General features: G+C 45.5%; 1 protein-coding gene across 1 annotated transcript in view; it reads right to left on the reverse strand.

The window, feature by feature from the left end:
* NFASC (neurofascin) overlaps positions 1-16,629 on the reverse strand; it is a 371,015-nt gene that overhangs the window by 299,214 nt on the left and 55,172 nt on the right. The window contains exon 6 of the mRNA XM_086923454.1: positions 12,495-12,665. Coding sequence (XP_086779580.1) covers positions 12,495-12,665 — 171 coding nt within the window. The remainder of the gene's footprint in view (positions 1-12,494; positions 12,666-16,629) is intronic.

A 16,629-nucleotide genomic window follows, 5' to 3' on the forward strand; every position in this document is an offset into this window, starting at 1 on the left:
TGTCGTAGTGTGCCCTGTCGTAACGCGCAAGCAGTGCCTGTGTGTTGGATATGCACCATATGTTGGCTGCCTGCGCAGCAACACGTTTCCCCGAAGCCTCAAATACTTTTGATTCCTTGTCTGGGGGAGGAGCATCACCCGTAGTCTGTGAGTTGGCTCTTTTGCGAGCATTGGAGACAACCAAGGAATCCAGAGGCAACTGTCCTTTGATGTATGTTGGATCAGTGGGCGCTGCCTTGTACTTCTTGTCAATACGTGGGTTGACGACTCTTGCTCGGGTGGGCTCCTTGAAGACCTCTGGCGCATGTTTCAACACCCCTTTTAGCATTGGCAAAGTCTTTACAGTTTTTTCAGCGACTGAAAAGGTGTCAAAAAGAAAGTCGACGTCTACTGGGTCAGCATGGAGATCGACGTCATGGTTGGCTGCCGCTCTTTCGATTAGAGCATTGAAAGCTGCAGAGTCCTCAATTGGGGGCGTTTTTGCTGAAAAGAGCTGAGGCTCCTGTCCTGACTGCGGGTCCCCAGGGTCGCCACCTGCAGACCAAGGCTCAGTCACATCCTCTGGGTCTGAGTAGACTGGATAGGCATACTCATCCTCGTCGTTACCATCACCCTCCTCAACATTAGAATGAGTGGGTGAAAGTTCATGGCCTTGGGGTGATGCAGGCTCCAAAGGGGCAGAGGCACCAGCAGAGTCCATCTTTTTCTTAAGTGGGATTTGGAAATGCTCCAAAGCTGGTTCAGGGGTGATCTTCCTTTTAAGGAGAGAGAGCTTGCCTGTGTTGGCGTCGATGATCACTTCTCGACACTCTTCTTCTGCCAGTGGTTGGTGGCGTGGGCTTGGAACCACCAACGATGCCTTCGGCGTTGAAGATAACTTCAAGGGCACCCCGGCCCCAGGCTTCGCTGTGAAAGCCTTCGGCGCCATCTTCGGCGGCAACATGAACAGAATCGGCGTGGTCGCTTTCGCCGGTTTCTGGAGAGGCTTGGGCAGCACAGTGCCCTTCGGCTCGACTGCCGCGGTCCCCTCTCTAATACGCTGAAGGGACTCGTTGACCTTTTTTGTGAGCGAGGCGGAGGGACGCACCGGCTCGAGAGAGTCTTCTGAAGCAGATTTTGGGCCGGCGACCGAGGCCGCAGTCTTCGGAGCCGACGCAGCTGCCCCCTTGGCCTTGTCGATTGGAAGCGGGGCAGTGATAGACTCGGGGTCATCCTGCCGCTTCTTTGTGGTCTTCTTATGGTCGTCGACCTTCTTGGCATCGATGCGACTTTTAAGTGCGTCGACCAACTTCGGCGCCGACGCAGCCGCGTCGGACGTCTTCACCTTCGGCTTCGACACCGTAGTCTTCGGGTCGGCCATTTTGGCGTGGCTCTTGAGCTCGACGTTCATCTTGGATTTCTTCGGCGCCGAGGCCTCCGAAGCCTTCGACCCGACCAGTGCGACTCGCGCTTTCGGTTTCGATACGATTGGCGTCGAGACCGATGGTTTCACTTTCGGTTTCTGTACCGTAAGTGGTGCCGTATCAATGTCCGTGGCCGGGCCGAAAGGCGGAGCCGTGGGACGGGAATCAAGACTTTGGGTAAGGCCCGAAGGCGATCCCTCGGCCTGGGCCTTAGAATGGTGGCTGGCCCCGGAGTCAGTGTGAGGAAGCTCCTCTTCCGAGCTATCCTCTACGGTGGCAATGGCCCCGTCGTCGTCTCCTACCTCCTCGACGACTTCATCAAAATCCTCGTCTTCCGCGTCGTAGTCTTCCTCGACCTCCGACGCCGGGTTAGACTCCGTGATATCCTGGATAGTGTCGTCGCCGACATCCTCCGTGTCGAAGATGTCAGTCGGAGGGGGTGCCTATCGCTGGGCCTGCAGTCTTGCAGCTCGGCGGAGCTTGAGCGTCTTCTTCGACCGGAACTTGGAGCAGGTCATACACTCGGCCTCGTCGTGGTCCGGCGACAAGCATTTATTGCACACTGGGTGCACGTCGATATGTGGGTACTTCGAGGCACACACCGGGCACCTCTTAAATGGACTTCGTTCCATGATGAAAGTAGTTTGGAGCGTCGTGTAGGCCCGTCCGCGCCGAAAGCACGCGGAAGAGCAGTGTTGGCTCGGAGTCGATGAAACAAACGAACCCGAACGATAGACAATACCGACGCGAGTCCTAAAGACCTTTTGGTCTCAAGTAAAAGAAGTTTAACAACTATCGATTCCGACAGAGGGAACCGAAACACATCCGAACCCAATGGCGGAAAAAAACAATCTGGGGATGGAGTCGATGCCCATGCGCACTGTAGTCCAGGGGAGGAGCCACCTATCTCGTGATACTTCGAAGACTCTTCCAGGACAACAATGTGCAATCATCCGGACCCAACACTAGGTGGCGATCTATGCACAGATATGAATGCAGCAGCCCACATGCCTCGAACACATTGTTGCAAGTGTAGTAAATAGCAAATGATCTGTTTAGTGGATGCGTCCAGAGGGTTGATGTGATTACTGTTACAGTGTACAGCAAACATCTTCCATTTTGCTGCATAGCATGCTCTGGTGGTAGGACGTCTTGCTTGTTTAATGATTTCCATACATTCTGGTGGTAAATCTAAATATTCAAACTCTATGACCTCAGGAGCCAGATCGCTAGGTTCAATTGTTTGGGATCCGGGTGCATTATTTCTCCATGGTTCTGTGTAAGGTGCATGGGTAATAATCTTAGCTTTTGATGTGGCACCAGTGAGAGTTGTAGTAGCGTGGTGAACCACGGCTGTCTTGCCCACGTGGGTGCCACTAGTATCATTGTCATTGAATGCTGTTGCAGTTTTCGAACCACTAATGGAATTAGTGGGAGAGGGGGAAAAGCGTAAGCAAATCTGTTGGACCAATTTATCCATAGTGCATTGCCCTGGGACCGGTGGTGTGGGAACCTGGATGCGAAGTTTTGGCATTTTGCGTTCTGATGATTGGCAAACAGATCTATCTCTGGTTGCCCCCATCTTTGGAAGAATGGCTGCAGTATCTGGTCGTGCAGCTCCCATTCGTGTACTTGTTCTGACTCTCTGCTTAGGATGTCTGCTATCTGATTTTGAACTCCTGGTAGGTGTTCTGCTAACAGATAGATCTTTTGAGGAATGGCCCATCTCCAAATGTCCTGTGCTAGTTTGGATAGTTGGAGAGAGTGTGTCCCCCCCTGTTTTTGAATATAATACATTGCAGTCATGTTGTCTGTTCTGATCAGGACTGCCTTGCTGGTTATTTGCATTTGGAAAGCTTTTAGTGCTAGAAATACTGCTAATAGTTCCAAGTAGTTGATGTGCAGTTTCTTTTGCTGCACACTCCATTTCCCCTGCACTGTGTATTTGTCCATATGCGCTCCCCATCCGGAGAGCGATGCGTCCGCTGTCAGTATCACTTGTGGAATAGGTTCTAGGAACGACCGTCCCTTGGAAATGTTTGTTGTGTTCCACCACTTCAGAGAGCGATGCGTACGGTCGTCTACCAACACCAGATCTGTAATCTGACCTTGAGCCTGATTCCACTGTGTCGCTAGACACTCCTGTAGTGGACGCATTTGTAGTCTGGCATGTGGTATTAGCAGTATGCAGGAGGACATCATGCCTAACAGCTGCATAAACACTTGTGCTGGTAGTGAGTGTTGTGGTTGAAATCTTTGTATTAACTTGACCATTGTCTGTATCCTGATTGGATTGGGGTATGCTATGGCTCCTTCTGTGTCTATAGTAGCCCCCAGGTATTGTTGAATTTTGTTTGGTTGCAGGTGTGATTTTTTATAGTTCACCGTAAACTCTAGGTGGTGCAGCAATTGAATGGTCTTCTGTGTGTTGTGAAGGCATTCTTCTTGTGACTTGGTCTTTATTAACCAATCGTCCAAGTAAGGAAAGACATGTATTTGTTGTCTTCTTAGGTGTGCTGCCACCACAGCTAGGCATTTTGTGAACACTCTTGGTGCCGTTGTGACCCCGAACTGAAGGACTTTGAATTGATAATGTTGTCCTTCCACTACAAACCTTAGGTATTTCCTGTGTGCTTTGTGAATTGGGATATGAAAGTAAGCGTCTTTTAGATCCAGTGTAGAAAGAAAGTCCCCTTTCTTCAGTAAAGGAAGAACCTGTTGGAGCGTGACCATGTGGAAATGTTCCGAATTTATGTATGGATTGAGAGGTCTGAGGTCTAAGATTGGTCTTAGAGACCCGTCTTTTTTGGGGATTAGGAAGTATAGAGAGTATACTCCTGTCCCTTGTTGATCTTTTGGAACCTTCTCTATGGCATGCTTTTGTAGCAGTGATAGTACTTCTTCTTTTAACAATGTCAGATGATCTTGACTCATTGGACGCTGTTTGGGGGGGATGTTTGGTGGGGTAGCTGTGAGTTCTAGGCAATAACCATGTTGGATAATTTGTCTCACCCACTTGTCTGATGTGATGTTTTCCCAGACAGGTAGGAACTGTGATAGACGTCCCCCGACCGGTGTTATGTGGTCTGGGGGAAGTTGTATTAAGTCACTGTTTTGGGGTTGGGGAGTTGCGGTTGTTATTATTTCCGCGACCTCTACCCTTGTTGTTGTTACCTCTGTAACTGCCTCTTGAATTACCTTTGGGTGACGTAGGTGTAAAAGAGGTGGATTGCTGATTTGTTCCTGTATTTTTTGAGCCTCCTCTATAGGTGGATCTACGAAAGGAACCCCTTTGTGTTGGCTGTTGTAATGCTCCCATTGACTTAGCCGTTTCTGTATCCTTTTTCATCTTTTCTAAGGTATCATCTGTGCTTGAGCCAAAAAGTGTTTTCTGATCAAAGGGTTGGTTCAATAAGGATGTTTGTACCTCTTGTTTGAACCCTGACACTCTAAGCCATGCATGTCTCCTTAACATGATACTAGTGTTGATAGATCTTGCTGCAGTGTCTGCCGCGTCCAGGGCGCACTTAATGGAAGTGTTAGTTATAATCTTTCCTTCCTGTATTAGCTGATCTGCCCTTTTCTGATGTTCTTTAGGGAGATGTGTGATGAGTTTTTCTAACTCATCATAATGTGCCCTGTCATATCGTGCAAGTAGCGCTTGTGTATTGGCTATGCGCCAGCTATTTGACGCTTGTGATGCTACTTTCTTGCCTGATGCATCTATTAATTTTGACTCCTTATCCGGTGGAGGGGCTTCTCCTGTGGATAATGAGTTTGCTCTTTTGCGAGCGTTTGATACTACCAGCGAGTCTAGAGGTACCTGTCCTTTGATAAATATTGGGTCCTTTGGAGCTGCCCTATATTTTCTATCAATTTTTGGGTTTAACACCCTAGCCCTCACTGGGTCTTTGAATATGTCTGCTGTGTGACTGAGAAGACCCTTCAGCATAGGTAGAGTACCTGATGTTCTTTGTGTAGTAGGTAGTGTCTCTAATAGGAAATCCTCTACTTTAGGTTCTGTATGTAGGTCTACCTTATGATATTTTGCTGCCCTATTAATGAGCTGTACAAACCCTGTGTTATCATCAGGTGGTGAAGGCTTTGAGGGATATAACTCTGGGTCGTTGTCATCATCTGACCCTGCGTTATAATTTTCCCATGGGTCATCCTCATCTGGGATAGTGTCATCATCCTCATGAGGTTCTCCCTCCCCTGTATCACTGTCTACATCTGACTGAGGTGTAGAAGGTCTAGGTGTAGAAGGTGGAGGAATAGTTGGCATAGTGTGAGGAATAGGAGAAGAGGGTGTGCCTTTAGGTCGAGGAGAAGTAGGAGGAGTTGTATTTGTCCCCATTGTTCTCTTTTTAGAAGGAAGAGGTTTGTCTTCTAGCTGTTCATTCTTCCTCTTCTTCGTCACTGTTGCTCCTGTATCGGTACCGAGTGTTTTGGTTCCGAAAGGTGCCTTTGCTTTCGATCGTCAATGTTCGGTGTTTTCGGCACCGAAGATTTGCTCGAATCCGATTTTTTCAGTGTCGAGTGAGTTTTCGACGTCGAAGCATGTTTCGGTTTCGACATGGAAAGCTTCGATGCCGAGCTTTCTCTTGCATGCAGCTTCGGTGTCGAAGTCAATGTCGACCGTTTCTCGGATCCGACATGGTGGGAGGCCAAGAGTTTCGGTTTCAGTTTCGTTGCCGGGCCCGAAGGCGGGGCGTCGGAAACTTTTTTCTGCGGTTTGACCGGGCTCGAAGGCGGGGTCGTTACCGCATGGGGTCGGTTTTTTGGTAAGGGGACGTCGTCACTCACGGTTTGTTGCAAGTCGAGTTCCTCGACATCCGACTCGTCCCGTTCCGACCCCGACTGTTCTTCATGATCCTCTTCTTCATCGAGGTGCTGGTCTTCGAACAGCTCCGGGATCGCCTCCGACTGCATTCTGGAAACCTCGTGTCTTCTAGCTCGACGGTTTCTAATCGTCGACTTGGAGGAAAATGCTGCGCAGGCTTCGCAGTCCCTGGATTCGTGTTCAGGAGACAGGCAGAGGTTGCACACCTCGTGTAGGTCCTTGTGTGGGAACCTAGCACCACACTCTGGACATTTCTTAAATGGAGTCCTTTTCATGGACTCCGGGCTTGACCACGTCGAGAAAGGCCTCCTGTTCGTGGACGTAGATCAAAGTTTTTCGTTGATGTTGGCGTCGAAACGCGTCAGAATGTAAATGAAATCGCGTTCGATAACAATACCGTCGAATTGGAAATGGAATACGCGCCGAAAATTCACTTCTTTCCGAAGTTGATCTGGAGCGCTTCAATCCTCATCCGAACCCGATGGCGGAAAAAAACAATCTAAGGATGGAGCCGATGCCCATGCGCACTACCAACCAAAGGAGGAGTCACCAAGCTACAAAAGACTCTCCAAGAGAAAAACAAAGTGCAATCATCCGAGCCCAACACCAGATGGCGATCTATTCATAATGTACCATCTGCAGCCCATATGCCTCGAACATAAGGCTACCAAAGGTAAGTAACTTGTATTTTTAACGGCTAAAGGCTACAGCAAATTCCTTGAGATAACCACTACCAAAGCATTTTTCAAGGAGGAAGGTTTACGATGTGGGCAGAAATTACAGTGATGAAGATTGTATCAGAACTCTGCTACAACAATACTGTTGCAGCGCCTTCAAGACAAGGCAATTGCATTTAATGAAAGTGGGAGCAGTGCTACAAATCCTTTGAACTGGAACACCCATCAACAGGGCAGTTAGCCGATGCTCTTTTGGTAGTTTCATAGGATCCTTGAAGGGGAATGGTCAAAGGTTGACTACTACAGTGCATACTAGAGCAAGACAAACTGCAGCAATGCTCTGAAGAGATGTGCCTTGTGATCTACTGTGTGCATGAGAATATCAAGTGTATAGACAGCCTTTCTAATCATTGATGAGAAATGTATGTGTGCAACAGAGTTTGGATGTGGCAACATGACAACCATGCTTTTGGGGAAGTATCAAATCCAGAAGCATTATACAGGCGAGTCAACAATGCCGCATTGGCATCTGTGGGAAGCATGAGGTTACTCACCTCACTGTAATAATTTCCAGTACTGCAGCAGGGTGTCAGCATATGTGCAGCATCAGGATCTGATTCAAACAAATCGTGTATAATGCAAACAGACTCTTATTTCCAAACACAACCCATCCCTTTGGACTCATTTTCTTTGAGGTAAGTGACCATTTTGCTCTCTGTGTACAGAATCTTCTGTGTGAAGACAATTTTAAAATGGCATTGTGGTAGGCACCGTACATCCAGAAGGTGAAGGTGGCTTTGGAAGTGATTGTAAGGACAACTTCATAGGTGGCAGCGAGACCAATAAGTGCAAAATGGTTGGCAACGGGATGTATTGGAGGGTGGGGGAGGTGTTTGGGGTGAGACCAGCAACATCAAGCCACAGTCGGCACAAAAGCCCTAGGCATTTTGGCACCTAGCAGCGGCACATCAGGGGAGAAGGGACCAATATAGACCATGCAGCTTTCTTGAAAGCCGCTACCTCCTGTTAGGTCAAACTTACAACTGAAAATAACTTCTCTGACAGAGGTTTCAGGACCGACCTAGAGTTTGAGTGAGTGGACCTCTTCTCAGAGCGTTTTCCCTTCCTTCATGGCAAGTTGAGGAGTAAGACTTTTTCTCCTCTTTTTGTGCATCACTGAACTACAAAGGGGAGAGTGGCTCTGGGCGTGGGAGTGAGACAGCTCCCGTGCTTCCAGGAAGCTCCCCATCAAGTATGCTAGGCACCCATTTCTCTAATTCCATTAGCGGGCATCTGTGAACACATGATGCTTGAGTCTGAACCATGGGGAATAAATACCAAGACAGCAGAGATACTCTAAATGCATGACTTATATCAGAACTCTATAAATCATGCATGCCTTAATGTTAAAAGTGTGGAAAAAGCTAGAGAGGAACCTCTGCAGCTTAGGATTTTACATCTATGGTGGTACATCGGTATATCAGCAAATCTCCAGTGTAATTTATGAAACTAGTTACTTTCCTGTAAAAATAATTTTGTAGCTCACAACTAATCTAGTTTCATGCTATGCACCAATCTGCCTTCTAGGGTTTGGGTTTGCAAATACTCAGAGGGATAAACAATTTTTTTTGTTATGGGCTCTAGCTGTAGAGTAAGTCAATATGACTCACTATGATGCGGAGTGTAACCCCACAGTTCCCCACTAATTAGTCTCCAACTTCAGATTTAGTTTGAATGCTTGTGTTATGCTCTTTGAGTTCAAAATATAAAAGTTGCAAATGCCTCCTATTACTTTTCTAAATGTTGCTACAAACTAACTCATCGCCTTCACTGAAATGTGAATCTAGACATGCATTAAGCTGCAAAACTATGGCGATTGGTAAGTAACTGGCTTATATTGCAGGGTAAAACTTTGAGCAGTGGATAGTATTAACACATTGTGGAGAAAGGGTGAAGTACAAGTCGAGTGAAACAAATGTTTTACGATTATCTGACTCATTTGAGATTCTCTTTACGGCTGTACATCTATACAGTAATATTTAGTGACCACAGGTACAGATGACCATGTTGCCTATGGGTACATATCAGTAAAGGATACTTCCACAGTCTCCCAGCCGGCAGGCGTCTCTGCACGATTATATTGTACTGAGTAACTGAAGACATGTATATATGTACCAATCGTATAAAACAAGAAAACGTTGCACGCATGACTGTTCGTGGCTGAATGTTGAGGCCACGTCGGCGGATTGTTTACGCTGTACTGATATACTTTGTTGCAACAATAAAAACAAATTTAAATGTTGCAACAATAAAAACAAATTTAAATAAAAAAAAATATCAGTAAAGGATACCATTCCAATATATCCTAGCAATGCCGCTCTCTTTCTTGTAAAGTGCGCCCTCGGCCAGATCTCCAGGGTTTTCAACAGAAGGAGCAGCACAACAGAAGTGTTTGAACAAAACATCTTGCTTTTTAATTTCTTTATAAAGAGTATTCATCTCATCTGGTTTGAAAGCGTCCCCTAAAAACTGTTCACGTTTTTGTTTTCTGCGTTTAGTACATGATAGCACTCCGAGCACCAAATGTGCTTAACGCCCTTTCTGCAGTTATGCTATTGGAAAGATGGTAACTGTACTGACTGATTCAAGTGAAAGTTAAATACTACATTGAGAATTAATTTTGGGTTCATTCTCGTCACTCATGAATTTTTAAAGAAAGACTGTTGTATTGTTAGGGCCCGAAATTCAATTATTCTACATAAGGAAGTAATGGCTATTAAAATACAATTTTTAATGGTGGTTTTATGTGATTTATGCATGGCTTCAAACAGTAGTTTCAAAAGACATACCAATAAAATACTACTAAGTTCTACATTAGAACAGGAACAGGCCATGGAAGATACGTCCTCTCAGCTCTCTCCAGATATCTTTTAATTACTAGGATGGTAAATGATGCATGAGAGCTTACTGACCACTAAATGCACTAAGTACAAGCGATATCTGCTTATCACATCCATTGTTTTTACACCAATTAATATAATACACCCATTTAGCAGGATAACACTTCCACATTGCTGATGTCAACACTTCTCATATCACTTCCATACATATTTTTGATCACTTTAGAAGCTGGAGGTCTATGGACCCTAGAGGCCATGCTGCTAACATCAATGTTTTAATTTGTGGGAGATACATTGTTCCCTTTTCCACCATTAGTAAATGTGGAAATATTAGTAGTCACATGTTGCTGTTCTGACAGTCATACATACCATGGCAGTCTGATCTGCTGTGGTGCCATTATTATCACACGTATGTGTAAGGTACTGCACTTGTTGATAACTACTGGTGAGGTTGGTGTTGGTTGAAAAGCATAAGCACATTTCACACACTTATTAACTCCATTCCTCTGAGATTGGATACCTTTTGTTGAAGTTTTGGCATTTTGAGTTTTGTGTGATTGCATACAGATCGAAGCATGTGCATCCCAGGATCAAAAATGCCTTTGAAAACTTCCTGATCCAACTCCCACTTGTGAGATATGGATGTTTATCTGCTTAACTAGTCTGCTTTTGTATTTTGATCTGTTGGTAAGTGATGCGCCAATTACAGTACTCTTAGTAAAGAGCACAACCACCTATTGTTATGTTATGCTATGTTAAATGAATTTATATCGCGCACAGATACTCCAAGAGTGTCCCGGTGCGTGCTTGAAAGATGGAGACACAAAACCGTTGAATAGGTTGATGATGCATGAAAAAAACAGAAGATGTCTATATTGGAGTTTATGTTGAAAAAAACCACAACCCAAACATTGTGCACCTAATTGACAAAGACAAATCCAGAAATAAAAGTATAACACAGGTTATTAACAGAGAAGGCAGGTGTGGGCAGAGGACCCAAATGACTTGGCCAGTGTTTGGCGGGTAAACAGGAGAGATCTTTCCCCAGCAACTGATTCTCCATCTTGCAACTGCTGAGTTTCAGCCGGTTGTTGGAATACTACCCCCCAATACAGCAGACTCTTCCGAACTATGGAAAAGCCCATGCTGAACACATGGGCTATCTCTTTCCTAACAACACTGTAGACTCACCATATCAAAGAACAAGTTGAACCTGGACGCATATGCAGTAATATCTTTCCTAGACAACTCGCAGACTTCTCTTAGTGGAAAACATGCACAATGTTTTTCCTAAGTAATCCTTGAGGATTTCTGTTACTGTAGAAGACACTCAGTGGTAAGCTGTGTACCCGTCGCCTTTTCAGTTATCTTTGCGTTCTTCCAAAACAGGTTGCAACTGATCAGTAGTGACCACTCTCTTTGGCTAAATGGTATGCTATAATTTGTGAAGCACATAACGATCGTGTTACAGAGAAGAATTTCATCTGTGATTGGTTGTGGCTAGATTTATTATCAAGATGATACCTGGCATCTTGCCATGCTAATTGTCTTTTCTCTCTGTTAGCACTAAAAATCATAGATTGAACCCAATGTGCTTGAGGCAGTGGTGCCAAGGAGGTGCACCAAGTCTGTTTTTACACCCCAAACCACTGACAGTAAGTTGGCCTGCACATCTGTACATTTCTAAGCTGTACCCTCGAATAACTGCACTCTCCTTCCTCTTACTCACTTTTTGACTGCCTCTCCCTACGGTGGTGCTAAATCTGTTGATGCAGCTCAAGTCGTCTCAGTGTAGGGCCATTGTAATAACTACTTCTGAAGACAGCTAACCCTGTATCTAAAAGTGATTCGAGATTGGGATTTGGAAGAAAACCTTAAGTGAATAACAAGGTGCGACTGCTGATTGGAAGGGACCACACACCTGCTTTCTGCCCTTTGCCCAAAGAACTGTTTTAGGCTCAAGCAAACAGGAGCTATATTACCAATACATATTGACACCACTAGCAACATTCCTGCCTATAAACTGTGCACTAGCATCATTTTCTGATGGTACTTTTATCAGGCTAGTGGACAGTTTCCCAACTAATCTCAAACAAATTTGAAAATGTGTGATGCTCTTCTTAATGACGTCTGCCACTAAGGTAATAATGCTGTAAATTGACCTTTTATTTCTCACTTCTGAAGGACTTACATAATTTTACTAAGTTACTCCCTCTCACAAATGATCTAATTGGAAACCCTTTTATCAGGCCAAGGGAGCTCTAAAAAATGCTGGCAAAACCTAACCACCCTTTTTATCATGAATCACTGATAGAAATAACTAGTTACAGAACGTTCCCTAAGACTTGGAGAGAGGTACATGTACAAGAATGGGCAAAGGCAGATGAAGGCCCCCTTTAAGATAAAAAAAAATGGTTCCTCTAAATTATACAGAATGTAGGAGACTTAGCTGTGCATAGAGCTTCATTATGAACGTTAAGAGGTTCATATAAATGCTTGCACATCAAATTCCTTGAGAGGGTTTACAGAAAACCAGCTTTGGTCTGCAGGATTAGGCTAATGAAGACAACTGTCTTACTATAAATGCTGATACATACAAAGATAGGCGGCAAGAATGGAGCTCCTGCAAGAATATCCCAGACTTCCAGACCCACGAACAAAGAACACTTACTGGTCAGGACCTTCAGGTTGAAGGGGTTCTTCTGTTGAATAGTGTGCGTGAAGTGAAACCGAGCGCTACAGCTGTAGTCAGTTCTGGAGTCCTGCAGGAGTACGTTGGAGAAATACAAGTCTCCGTTCAGCCCCTGTGACACACGTTTATCCTGCATGATTGGTGACATGGCTAGAAGAAGAACAGACAGTGACTTAAATCAGAGATTGCAGAGAAGTAATTAAATGAAAAGCTTTCTAGATCCATTCAGTGCCCCAGTGGTATGCTGTCAAAGGCCACGATTCTGTAAATGCATTGATGGTGCCCTTTTAACAACTTAAATGTTCTGATAGAAAGCAGATGATGCTCTGTTACTGTTGCACCCAAGATTCTCCCCTGTAGATTGTTTGCCATTTCCAGGGCCCTCAGGTTGCTATGCTATATATGCAATGGAATGTGCATAGCCCTATTCTATTCCTGCTCAGACTCGCAGCTCTGCCCTTCTATAGCATCATGGATCTGTATAAAACCTACACAATGTCCTTCTAATGCGCTCGATGGCTGCACTGTTGTGCTCAGAGCCCTAGTATTATCAAGCTTAGCTGCTCCGTCTGTACAGAACCCAGTGGGATACCATGATATTCCCTCTCTTGTCTGCTCAGTGCCTCAGTGATACTCAACCATAGCTGCATTGTTCTCTTTATGTCTCATTCTGCCACAAACTGCGCTGCTCGACAAAGAGTATTGATAAGGTATAGTTTCTTATCTGTAATTACAGTTCTTTTGTAGGGGTATTTCAATGATATTCATAAGCGTTGAATAGTCCGCTCATCTGCGGGGACCCTAGAGCACTCCATCCAATATAAGTTCTTAAGTGCTGACGTTTGCCTTTCTTCGGGAAGGACCTGAAAATTCACTTAAGGACTTCATAATGCAGCCCTATTGGCTACAATGGTCAGAGTTCTTCATTTTGGAATGGCAAAAGACGAGATTGTGATAATATATGCTCTCAGTACATACATTTTTTGTAATGGCACCCGAAAAAAGAACCTTCACAAACCCTTTTGCTACGAGAAACAAGGATGAAGAGGTACAGGACAAAGTAGCCCATAGGCTGACATTATAAGTGAAGAAAAAAGTAGGCTGTGCCTTTAAGATCAGAAAGACCACCAGTATCCCATCATGCTCAGCCAGAGGCAGTTACTGCAGTTCTTTTTGAAGGCTATACTAAACTACTAATATAGGAACATGAAAATTATCTTTCCACTCTACCGGGGAGGGCGGAGGGCTGCTTATGACTATCATGGAAATACCCCTACGAGAAAACTGTAATTACAGGTAAGAAACTAACTTCTCTCGTAGGGGATTTCTATATATAGTCATAAGCGTTGAATAGAATAGCAAGCTCATCCTCCCTAGGGCGGCGGAGTAGACAGAAAAACACCAGGAAAGAACTCTGTTAAGTAAAAAGGTTTCTGAGGGATGCCTGTCCTACTTGAGCATCTGCCCTAGCATCTGTGTCCAGGCAGTAATGTCTAGTGAACATATGAATTGATCTCCAAGTAGCTGTCTAAGGGGATATTCCCCATTAAAGCAGCAATAGCTGCCTTGCATCTGGTGGAGTGAGCTTTGGGCCTACCAGAAAGAGATTTGTTGGCGAGCTGATAGCAGCAGAGAATGCAAAAGAGCCCATCCACCTAGATATCGACAGTTTAGAAGTAGCTAAACCTGTGCAGACTGTGCCATAATTGATAAACAGCTGTTGTGAGCTACGCATGGCCTCGGTATTGTCGAACTAGAATTTTAGTACCCTTTTAACATCCAGCGAGTAGAGAGCTTTCTCCGCTGGAGACAGAGGGTTTGGAAAGAAAGTGGGTAAAGAGATAAGTCTGGTTTACGTGGAAGTCTGAGACCACTTTAGGGAGAAACTTAGGATGTGTGAGTAGCACCACTTTGGAAGAGTGGAAGGCTGTGTAAGGCTCATGGGTGCAAAGGGCCTGGATCTCACTAACTCTCCTAGATGACATAATGGCCACCAGGAAATCCGTTTTACATGCGAGATGCTGTAATGAAGCTTTGTGAATGGGTTCAACGGGAGGAAGGATGAGGCGATAAAGTACTATGTTCAACTCCCATGGAGAAGGGCATCTAATGGGAGGAAAAACCTTCTTTAACAACCTAGGAATGAAATCTTTAATAACTGGAATTTTAAAGAAAGAGAATTTGTGAAGGACTGTTCCTGTATGCTGTGAGAGCAGACAGGTGGACTCTGATGAAAGACTATTGAAGGCCAGATTTGGTCAGGTGTAATAGATGCGGGAGACTGACTTCCTCCTGGCAAGAGGTGGGATAGGTCTGTTTGGAGGAACAACAAATACAAAACCGCCTCCATTTAAAAGTATAAGCTGCTTGTGTAGATGGTTGCTTCACTTCCTTTAAAATGTCCATACAGTCCTGCAGTAGGAGCGAGGAGACTATGCGTACTGATGGATGGGTTATCCGCTGCAGATTGATACATTTTCGGAGAATGGATAAACGTCGGTCCTCCGAAGGAAACCCCTTTTCCTATAGAGTGTTGACTTCCTCCTGTAAAAGCTTGAGGCGAGACATGGAGGACCTTGGTAAAATGGAGTGTGGTGAGGCAGTGAATCTGAGACGATAACCATGTTTGACATTATTCAAGCCCCAGTCTGTTGTTATGTGTTGCCACTCTGCCAGATAATTGGCAATGCTTCTCCCTACCAGATGGGGTAATGAAAGAGGGGGAAGAGGCGATTCAGGATTTTGCTGTAGCAGTCTAACTCCCTGGTTAGCTTGTTGGGAGTTTCATCCCCTGTGTGTCTTGCGCTGTGACTGGTAAGATCGCTGATATTGTTCTGATCTGCAGGACTGCCATTGAGGGGTTTGAAACCTCTGAGAGGGGACACTCCGGTGGTAAAGGCAAAATGAGTGCAGCTGTTCCTTAGATTTTTCTAATCCCACCGCTTTGAAGGCATCCACTTTCATCTTAATTTTTGCCATTTCATCGTCTGCGTGCGAGCCGAAGAGAGCGGAACCGGAAAATGGTACATTCTGTAGACGTAACTGGGCGTCTGGCTTCAGCGATGTCTATCGCAGCCATGCATGTCGACGTAAAGAGATCCTGTGGCAGTAATTTAGTGTGGCAAGAATCAAGGCATCCACTGCTGTGCTAATGACTTGATTTGAGATCATAGCTCCCTCCTGGACGATTTGGGAGATGATCCGCAAAGTGAAGAATCCCACAAGGCACGGTCGTATCTTCCTAGGAGGGCTGTGGCACTGGCCGCTCTCATGGACGTAGCAGCGGTGCTGCTAATCTTGAGTCCTAAAGAAGCCACCTTTGTGCTCACCTTATCGGAGGGAGAAGTAGCAGATGGTGAGGTGGTGTGATATTTTCGTGCTACTAAAATAACCACTGAGTCAGGAGGAGGATCGGCAAGTAAGAACAGTGGATCCTGTTCCGGTGGTCGGTATTTATTTTAGAGCCTTGATGGTGCTGATTTTGCCGCAGCAGGCATAAGGAACAATTCCATGGCTGGATCAAGAAGACCTGGTACTAGTGGAAGTAACTGTCTAGAGGCTGTGCGTTGGTGAAGGGTCTCAAAGATGACAGAAGTCGATGGAGTAGGGATCTCCATAGGTATGTTCAATTTCGATGCGCCTCAAACCAGTACCTCTTGAAAAGTGCTGAAATCATCAATTGGGGAGGACCGCGGTTGATGAGAGTCTGTCAATGTAGCAGAGTTTCCTCTGGTCGATGAAGACGCATCTCTATGAGGATGGAATTGTGAGAGTGATCTTGACCTGTGGTAAGATTGGTGACGTGAATGGCGTGATCTCATGGAGGAGCATGAGTGCCCATGGTGAGAACAATGGCGTATCCTTGAATGTGATCTCCTAGGTGCCAGTGTGATGGGGACCTGAGGTACTACAGGAGAAGGCAGGACAAGTGCTGGTAGCGATGGTAGTACCAGAAGCTTCAGCATTTGCAGTGGAGGCAGAGCCGGTAGCGCTCGAGGCATTGAAGTTGTTGGAGCCGCTGAGCCCGGCGAGGAGAGACCAGGTTGGGAGATGCAGGTATCTCAACCAGTGATGGAGATCTGGAGTGAGACTCATATGAGGAGTACATTCTCTT

Source organism: Lissotriton vulgaris, chromosome 5, assembly GCF_964263255.1.
Source record: "Lissotriton vulgaris chromosome 5, aLisVul1.2, whole genome shotgun sequence".
Taxonomy (NCBI): Eukaryota; Metazoa; Chordata; class Amphibia; order Caudata; family Salamandridae; genus Lissotriton; species Lissotriton vulgaris.